This window comes from Primulina eburnea, unplaced genomic scaffold (assembly GCF_022965805.1).
Source record: "Primulina eburnea isolate SZY01 unplaced genomic scaffold, ASM2296580v1 ctg591_ERROPOS1600000+, whole genome shotgun sequence".
In the NCBI taxonomy this organism is placed as follows: Eukaryota; Viridiplantae; Streptophyta; class Magnoliopsida; order Lamiales; family Gesneriaceae; genus Primulina; species Primulina eburnea.
Genome location: NW_027331378.1, coordinates 191,747 through 202,373, shown reverse-complemented (window position 1 = coordinate 202,373; position 10,627 = coordinate 191,747). Strand labels below are relative to the sequence as shown.

Sequence of the window (10,627 nt, the reverse complement as noted above, 5' to 3'; positions counted from 1 at the left end):
TAAGGCAAGTCAATAGGCAGGGTCTCCTATCTTCTCGAGGATCTCATACGGACCAATATATCGAGGAGACAACTTCCCTTTCTTGCCAAATCTGACAACTTCTCTGAAAGGTGAAATCTTCAAAAATACTCGGTCTTCTGCCTCAAATACCAACGGTCGTCGTCTGATGTTGGCATATTTGGCATGCCTGTCTTGAGATGCCTTCATTTTCTTCTAAATCAGCTTCACCTTCTCAGTCATATCTCTGATCATATCAGGTCCAGTCTCAGGAACTTCAGAGATATCATCCCAATACAAAGGGGATCGACACTTTTTTCCGTACAACGCTTCAAATGGTGCCATCTCAATACTCGTCTGATAGCTGTTGTTGTAGAAAAATTCACAAAGCGGCAATGCATCTTGCCAGTTAGTGCTAAAATCAAGCACTACAGCTCTCAGCATATCTTCAAGTATCTGGATAGTCCGCTCTAACTGTCCGTCGGTCTTTGGAAGATACACGGTACTCAAACGTAATTTTGTACCTAGAGCCTGCTGTAAACTCTGGCAGAAGTGCGAAGTAAACCGAGGATCACGGTCTGATACAATCGACTTCGGCACTCCATGCAATCTGACCACTTATCTGACATAAATATCGGTCATCTGGTCATGTTTGTACGTCATCTTGTATGGAATAAAACATGCGGATTTGTTCAATCTGTCAATCACAACCCAAATTGCATCACAACCTCTGGAGGAACGTGGTAACTGCGTCACAAAATCTATGGAAATGTGATCCCATTTCCATTCAGTAATAGATAAACTGTGCAGTAGACCTCCTGGTTTCTTCCTCTCGGCTTTCACCTGTTTGCAATTCACACATTTGGATACAAATGTAGCAATTTCAGTTTTCATCTGTTTCCACCAGTAATGTGTCTTCAAATCATTGTACATCTTTCTGCCACCAGGATGAATGCTAAAACGACTGTTGTGCACTTCTGCCAGTATCCGCTGTCTCAAATCTGAAACATTCGGCCCAACAATACGGTTATTCGCATACAAAACACTGTCATGAACCTGATATTCCGATTTATGTCTAGCTCTGACCATAGCAATCGAATTCTGTACATTCTGATCAACTTTTTGTGCTTCTTTGATTCTCAATATCAGTTCTGGTTCGAACCGAATAGCACATAATCTCAGAGGCTGACAATCTGTTTCAAAGGCTAATCCAGACAAATAGAAATCTTCTATCAAATTCGAAAAACCAATCGTCGATAAGGATAAAGAACATACCTTTCGACTTAGTGCATCAGCTGCTGTATTGGATTTTCCCGGATAGTACTGATTTCACAATCAAAATCTTTTAGTAAATCAAGTAATCTTTGTTGCCTCATATTCAACTCAGACTGTGAAAACAGGTACTTCAGGCTCTTGTGATCAGAATAAATTTCAAACTTCTCACCATAAAGGTAGTGTCGCCATATTTTCAAAGCAAATACAATGGCAGCCAATTCAGGATCATGAATTGGGTAACGAGTCTCATGTGGATTCAGCTGTCTCGAGGCATAAGCAATAACATGTCCTCGCTGCATCAGAACACAACCCAATCCTCGGTGAAATGCATCACAATAAACCACAAAATCCCCAGTACCTGATGGAATAGTCAATATCGTTGCACTGGTCAGTCTTTTCTTCAGCTCAAGAAAACTGGACTCACAGTCTTCAGACCATACAAACGGAGTATTCTTCTGAGTCAACTAAGTAATTGGCTTGGCAAAGCTGGAAAAATCTTTAATAAATCGACGGTAATATCTCGCCAAACCCATAAAACTGCGAATCTCGGGTACTGATGTCGGTCTTGGCCAACTGATCACGGCCTCAAATTTATTGGGATCAACCGAAATATCGTCTCCGGATAAAATGTGACCCAAGAATACAACATGTCTCAACCAAAACTCGCATTTCGTCAGTCTAGCATATAGTTTATCAGCCCTCATAATTTTCAATACAGTTCTCAAATGCTCGGCATGATCAATCATATTCTTTGAATATATCAAGATATCATCAATGAATATAATAACGAAATCATCAACATGTCTCTGGAATATGCGGTTCATCAGACCCATAAACACAGCTGGAGCATTAGTCAAACCGAACGGCATGACAATAAACTCGTAATGTCCATACCTGGTTGTGAATGTTGTCTTCGAGATATCAGAATCCCTGACTCTCAGCTGATGATATCCAGATCTCAGATCGATCTTGGAATATACAGAAGAACCCTGCAACTGATCAAATAAATCATCAATACGAGGCAAGGGATATTTATTCTTTATCGTTGCTTTGTTCAGTTGCCAGTAATCGATACAGAGTCTCATAGAACCGTCTTTCTTTCAAACAAACAATACTGGAGCACCCCAAGGCCAAACACTCGGTCTGATGTATCCCTTGGCCAGTAAATCTTCCAACTGTTCTTTCATCTCAATCGGTGCCATTCTGTACGGAGCCCTCGAAATCGGAAATGTACCTGGCATCAATTCAATGCTGAAATCTATCTCTCGAATCGGAGGTAAACCAGGAAATGCGCCTTTTATTGTAACGACCCATTACAGGCCCAGTGGACCGCCCATACGGCCCACTGCCCCGATCGACCCAAGGCTATCCCGATCTTGGGCTCCCTCAAAGGGGCCTTTTCCCTCACGGGCTTTCCATAGGCGTCGTACGGGTTACTCATAGAACTCCTCCAGCCCATGAACTGGAGTCTGTGCCTTCCCAGGATCGAACCTAAGACCACATGGATATATAGGTACTTAGCCCAATCCTGGTACCAATTGAGCTAGTAAATGTGACACTTTGACCCGTTTTAAAAGAAATAGACTCTATAATGCGGAAGCTTAAAATAAAGACTTGGAGGAAATATGAACTTTTAAAAATTCCACAACTAAACATAACCATTTACATAGTCAAAAGTAAATCCTTTGGTCACCCAAAATATAGAGTCAAGATACACTCCCAAAATATACCAAAGTTTTTACAATCCAAACCATTTCAAAACAAAACACTATCTTCATTCTTCCTCCAAGCTTGGCACATGTCTTCCTTCTGTCTTGACACCACGTCGTATCACTCCCTTTTACCTGCATCTGCATCTCATGAACATAACTGAAATGAGTTATAAAATTCAACAAGTAGACCTTTAAATAACAAGTACATATATCTTAGTGTCATGAAAGAATTCATATCATTTCTTTGCCATGAAATGCCATCAATCAATGAAATTCATAATTAACAATTATAAGATGGCATCTATAGAACAATTCATTCCTTTCATTTGTGTGGCATTGATAGGTCATCCGTCGATGGTATACATGTACATCTCAGTAAAAATCAGTCACCGTACATGCCATTATGTTGATCAACTTCCGTCAAGTGGGTTTAGAATTACCATAGGTAACACCACAATACATATAACCATCAAGCCATAAAAACATTCATTGAACCGTTTAATCAAACACGTGATGTGCGTGCTAAAACCTTAGCTCCTTTACCTTGCCATTTGGCTCCAATTCCATTTCTTTTGAACATAACAATACATACCATATATACATAATCAATGATTTTAAAGGAGCTAACATCATTTAAAATACCATTTACCATACCATATACATAGTTCATAAGATGCATTCAAGGAAAAGTCTACTTACAACCCAATACACAAATGCTTGTCAAGCCCTTGAGGAATTCCTACAACAATAACCATATATTGAACCATTAACATCTCAATAATCATAAACCCATATCAATTGATCCATAAAACCAACACCAACAACAAACCCATGATCTCTCCCAACACCAAAACCAAGAAATAACCACACCAAAAGCTTATCTTAGCTTCCTTGAACCAATAATAACCTTGCTCTCAACACAAATCACCAACCACAAGCTTGAATCAAAGAAAAGAAAGGAGAGAAATAGGAACCCTAGCTCACCCCTTGAGAGAAGAATCGAGAATGAGGGAAGAAATGAGAGAAAATAGAGCAACACTTGTATATAAGCACTTAAAACTCCAAAAACACGCTTTTAAAAAAATGCTGGCCGCTGGGGCGGACACTTTTTCCCGCTAGGGCGAGGAACTCTCGGCCAAAAACTATTTTTTCCGAACAAGGCTCGCTAGGGCGGCCACTTTTGCCCTGCTAGGGCGAGCACACTGCGCACATGCACTGCAAAGATTGCCTCAGAAACGCCTCTTCCGTTCATAATTTGGAAAAGTGGTAAACTACAAAGTTGTAGCTCTATGTCTTTCCTTAAACATATCCAAATTTCAGATCATTTGGAGGTCTGACTAAAAAGTTATGCCATTTATCTCCAACATGTGTCATTGTAGGAGCGACGATACGCACAACTCACTTCGGGTCGCTTTTGGCTCGCCTTCCCTAATAATTTGAACAAAACTCAAAACATGAAAGTTATAGCCTTATGTCTTATCTTTCTAATGGAAGTGGCCTCACATCAATTGGATCAATAAACAAAACATTATGCTAAAAACCACAACTACTGCCACCGTTTCATACCGTTTCAGCACTTCCATTACCTATTTAACTCAAATTCAACCTTCTATTCTACCCATCCATTATCTATTCCATTCTATAACATTCATTACCATTCATATCATAATGTACATCCATAACCACCACAATAAAAATACCGTAATTCATAATAAAAGACATGAACGATCGGCTATTACAATTCTCCTCCCCTTATAAAATTTCGTCCCCGAAATTTACCTCAAGACGCAAACAATTCAGGATAACGTTGCTTCATCTCTTCCTCGGGTTCCCATGTTGCTTCTTCGATGACATGATTACTCCATAACACCTTCACGATCCCAATTTCTTTATTTCTAAGCACTTTAACCTTTCGATCTAGTATTTGCACCGGTCTTTCATGATAACTCAAATTTGGCGTTAAGTCTAGTGGTTCATGACGAAGTACATGAGTTGGATTCGATACATATTTACGAAGCATTGAGACATGAAATACATTATGCACTATATCCAAATCCGGAGGCAAAGCCACTCGATAAGCTCGCTCGCCAATTCTGTCGAGAATCTCGAAAGGTCCAATAAAACGAGGACTCAGCTTCCCTTTCCTTCCAAATCTCATAACTCCCTTGAGAGGAGCTATCTTAACAAACACGTGATCACCTACGTCAAATTCCAAAGGCCTTCTTCGAACGTCTGCATAACTTTTCTGTCGAGACTGAGCAGTTTTCATCCTCTCTCGAATCAACGCAACAACCTCAACCATTTGTTGAACCAACTCTGGTCCTAACATCTTCCTTTCACCTACTTCATCCCAAAACAAAGGTGATCGACACTTTCTCCCATACAAAGCTTCATAGGGTGCCATGCCAATCGAAGATTGATAGCTGTTATTATATGTGAATTCCACAAGAGGCAGCTTCAAGTCCCAACTTCCAGGAAAATCAATAATGCAAGCCCTTAACATGTCCTCAAGAGTCTGAATAGTTCGTTCTGATTGTCCGTCACTTTGAGGATGATAAGCTGTGCTGAAGGCCAACTTGGTACCCAAAGCTCTATGCAAACTCTTCCAGAACTCGGATGTAAACCTTGGATCACGATCAGAAACAATTGACACTGGTATCCCATGAAGTCTGACAATCTCTTGAATATAAGCATCAGCATACTGATTCATCGAATAAGTAGTCTTGACAGGAAGGAAATGCGATGACTTAGTCAAACGATCAACAATGACCCAAATCGAATTATAACCTTTCTGCGTCCTTGGAAGTCCGACAACAAAGTCCATTGTGATATGTTCCCATTTCCACTGAGGTATTGGCAATGAATGCAACAATCCTGCAGGTCTTTGGTGCTCAATCTTAACCTGCTGACATGTTAGGCATTCAGAAATATACAACGCAATATCCTTCTTCATACCTGGCCACCAGAAAAGTCGACGAAGATCTTGGTACATCTTGGTATTACCTGGATGAATCGAATATGGTGCGGTATGCGCCTCAATCAAAATATCTCGTCGAATATCATCACCGATAGGAATACATATTTTACCTCTGAAGGTCATCAACCCATCACTGTTAAAACCAAACTCAGAATTCCCTTTCAACTCAGCCTTAGATCTCATTTCCAACAGTTGCTTATCATGCTGTTGTCCAACTTTAATCCTGTCATTCAAAGTAGGGCGAATCACCAAAGCTGAAAGTCTAGCTATCGTACCTTTCTCGACCAAGGCGATCTCATTCCTTTTCAAGTCCAATAACAAAGGTTTTTGAATCATAGAACTCAATACAACTCCTGACTTCCGACTCAGTGCATCTGCAACTACATTCGCTTTCCCAGGGTGGTAACTGATAGTGCAATCATAATCCTTAACAAGTTCCAACCATCTCCTCTGACGCATGTTCAATTCCTTCTGAGTAAACATTTAAGGCTTTTATGATATGAGAAAATCTCACACTTTACTCCATACAAATAATGTCGCCAGATCTTCAAAGCGAATATCACAGCTGCCAACTCAAGATCGTGAGTCGGATAATTCTTTTCATAATCCTTCAGCTGACGGGAAGCATAAGCAATTACCTTACCACGCTGCATCAATACAGCACCAAGTCCCTTCTTAGAAGCATCAGAGAATACCACAAAGTCCTCAACTCCCTCAGGAAGTGACAACACTGGAGCTGATGTCAATTTGTCCTTCAACATTTGAAATGCTTGCTGACATTCATTAGTCCATTCAAACTTAACTGTCTTTCTTGTCAACGTGGTCAATGGCAGGGCTATCTTTGAGAAATCAGCGATGAAACGACGATAGTAACCTGCTAAACCAAGAAAACTTCTTACCTCAGCCACTGTCGTAGGAATAGGCCACTTCCTTACTGATTCTATCTTTGTTGGATCCACGGTAATTCCATCTTTAGAAACAATATGGCCTAGAAAAGTCACTTGGTCCAACCAAAACTCACACTTCTTTAACTTGGCATATAACTGATTCTCTCTCAATTGCTGCAACACAATTCTCAAATGCTCTCGATGGAGTTCTCGAGTCTTTGAATAAACCAAAATATCATCAATAAATACAATGACAAAACTGTCCAAGTAAGGCTTGAAGACTCGATTCATAAGATCCATAAAAACTGACGGCGCATTTGTTAGCCCGAAAGACATAACCAAAAATTCATAATGACCATACCTCGTTCGAAAAGCTGTCTTAGGTATGTCGCCTTCCTTCACTTTCAATTGGTGATAACCCGACCGCAAATCAATCTTGGAAAATACTGTTGCACCTTGCAATTGGTCAAAAAGATCGTCAATTCGGGGCAAAGGATACTTGTTCTTAATTGTAACTTTGTTGATCTCTCGGTAGTCAATACACAAACGTAGTGACCCATCTTTCTTTTTCACAAACAATACGGGTGCTCCCCAAGGTGAAGAACTCGGTCGAATAAAGCCCTTATCTAACAGTTCTTGCAATTGATCCTTTAATTCTTTCATTTCAGTCGGTGCCATTCGATAAGGGGCTTTAGAAATAGGAGCAGTACCAGGTACAACATCAATGACAAACTCGACTTCTCTATCGGGTGGCAACCCCGGCACATCATCGGCAAAGACATCCGCATACTCTCGAACAACTTCAATATCCTTCACATTCACATTATATTCCTTACTCACATCCATCGCTGACGCCAGAAATCCCTGACACCCCTTAACCAACATCTTATTCACCTTCAAGCAAGAAATAAAAGAAGTGCCAAGCGAAGTACCTGAGCCCTTGAAGACATTGCTGTCACCTTCTTCTGTCGGAAATCGCACCGTCTTTTCAACACAATCTATCACTGCACGATACGATGATAGCCAATCCATACCCAAAATCACATCATACTCAATCATAGGAATCACAATAAGATCAGCAAACAAAATTCTCTCATTCACTTGAATAGGACAAGCTCTAATCACACTTGTTGGGCAAATCACATCTCCCGACGGAAGCATAATAGTAAACTGGAGAGGTTCAAATACAGGTGCAATACCCAACGATCTCATGAAAATTTCGGACATAAAAGAATGCGTAGCTCCAGTATCAATTAAAGTAAGGGCTACATTGCCTGAAATCTGAATAGTACCTGATATAACCGATGTATCAGGATTAACACCCTCCTTAGTCAAAGAGAAGATGCGCCCTTGGACTCGTCCTCGGCCTGAAGATTGGGTGCAGTTGATGGCAATGTGACCTGCACCTCCACATCTGTAACATTTGTTGCTCCCTACAAGACATTCACCCTTGTGCGGGTTGTTGCATTTGGGACATAAAGGCCTATTCGACTCAGACTGAACTGCAGGAGTTTTACCTCGATGTTCTTCTTTCCCTTTGCCTTTGTATCCCCCTTTGAAACTTTGATGCGAAGCTTGATTCTTTTGATTGAAGTTTTGCCTTCTCAATTGTCTTTCCTTCTCAATCTCTTTCTCATCCTGTTCCGCTAAAAGAGCTTTCTCCACAATCTCCTTGTACGTTGCGGCCTTAGACATTCTGACATCCCTCCTGATCTCGGCTCTCAAGCCTCTCATGAAGTGTTCCCCTCGATCTTTGTCATTCGAAGCAATGAAAGGAACAAACAAGCAACCTTCTTCAAACTTCAAAATATAATCATTCACATTCAAGTTGCCCTGGTTTAGTTCCAAGAACTCCTTCACTTTCCGAGTCTTGACATCCGTGGAGAAATACTTGTCATAAAATAGCTCCTTGAACTCATTCCATTTAAGGGTTTGAACATTGACAGTTACCTTCGTGGCCTCCCACCAAATGCGCGCAGTCTTTGTCAGAAGAAACACTGCACAACTAACTCGATCATTATCTTCAAAGTGTAGATAGTCAAAGATTGCTTCAATAGCTTTCACCCATTCCATAGCTGCAAGAGGATCCACACCTCCCACGAACTCAGGTGGATTCATTCTTTTAAATCTGTCATAGGCTCCCTCTGAACTAGGCTCCTGCCTCGCAAGGCCTCTACCTCCCCCTTGACCTGGGTTCTGCAACCTCAATAACTGTTGGATCTGCTCTCCATGAACTTTAGCCTGCTCCTTGAGCAACTTACTAAACTCACCAACAACTCGAGATGAAGAACTATCTTCTTCCTCTACAGCTTTCCTCTTAGGTGGCATCTCCTACATTGCATCTCAGTTTAAAATCATTTGAAATCATATATACATATACCACAAGAGATACATATCATCATATCATTACATCAATGAGATGCAGAAGTATACATACCGAAGTGTCGCAAACAGAAGAAGTCATGTGCCAATCCATTGGTCCGAGAACCATGGCTCTGATACCACTAAATGTGACACCTTGACCCGTTTTAAAAGAAATAGACTCTATAATGCGGAAGCTTAAAATAAAGACTTGGAGGAAATATGAACTTTTAAAAATTCCACAACTAAACATAACCATTTACATAGTCAAAAGTAAATCCTTTGGTCACCCAAAATATAGAGTCAAGATACACTCCCAAAATATACCAAAGTTTTTACAATCCAAACCATTTCAAAACAAAACACTATCTTCATTCTTCCTCCAAGCTTGGCACATGTCTTCCTTCTGTCTTGACACCACGTCGTATCAATCCCGTTTACCTGCATCTGCATCTCATGAACATAACTGAAATGAGTTATAAAACTCAGCAAGTAGACCTTTAAATAACAAGTACATATATCTTAGTGTCATGAAAGAATTCATATCATTTCTTTGCCATGAAATGCCATCAATCAATGAAATTCATAATTAAGAATTATAAGATGGCATCTATAGAACAATTCATTCCTTTCATTTGTGTGGCATTGATAGGTCATCCGTCGATGGTATACATGTACATCTCAGTCAAAATCAGTCACCGTACATGTCATTATGTTGATCAACTTCCGTCAAGTGGGTTTAGAATTACCATAGGTAACACCACAATACCATATAACCATCAAGCCATAAAAACATTCATTGAACCGTTTAATCAAACACGTGATGTGCGTGCTAAAACCTTAGCTCCTTTACCTTGCCATTTGGCTCCAATTCCATTTCTTTTGAACATAACAATACATACCATATATACATAATCAATGATTTTAAAGGAGCTAACATCATTTAAAATACCATTTACCATACCATATACATAGTTCATAAGATGCATTCAAGGAAAAGTCTACTTACAACCCAATACACAAATGCTTGTCAAGTCCTTGAGGAATTCCTACAACAATAACCATATATTGAACCATTAACATCTCAATAATCATAAACCCATATCAATTGATCCATAAAACCAACACCAACAACAAACCCATGATCTCTCCCAACACCAAAACCAAGAAATAACCACACCAAAAGCTTACCTTAGCTTCCTTGAACCAATAATAACCTTGCTCTCAACACAAATCACCAACCACAAGCTTGAATCAAAGAAAAGAAAGGAGAGAAATAGGAACCCTAGCTCACCCCTTGAGAGAAGAATCGAGAATGAGGGAAGAAATGAGAGAAAATAGAGCAACACTTGTATATAAGCACTTAAAACTCCAAAAACACGCTTTTAAAAAAATGCTGGCCGCTGGGGCGGACACTT

General features: G+C 40.1%; 1 protein-coding gene across 1 annotated transcript; it reads right to left on the bottom strand.

The window, feature by feature from the left end:
- Positions 1-7,734: 7,734 nt before the first annotated feature.
- LOC140821492 (uncharacterized) lies at positions 7,735-10,260 on the bottom strand. The gene is made up of 3 exons (XM_073181983.1): positions 10,219-10,260; positions 7,808-9,179; positions 7,735-7,742 (listed from the first exon to the last, which is right to left on the bottom strand). Exons 2-3 carry the CDS (start codon positions 9,174-9,176, stop codon positions 7,735-7,737), a joined length of 1,377 nt encoding a protein of 458 aa, XP_073038084.1. The 5' UTR covers positions 9,177-9,179; positions 10,219-10,260.
- Between the last annotated feature and the right edge of the window lie 367 nt (positions 10,261-10,627).

What these genes read in the sequence shown, in the direction of transcription:
- LOC140821492 (XM_073181983.1), bottom strand. Translation starts at nt 9,176, where the DNA reads ATGCCACCTAAGAGGAAAGCTGTAGAGGAAGAAGATAGTTCTTCATCT.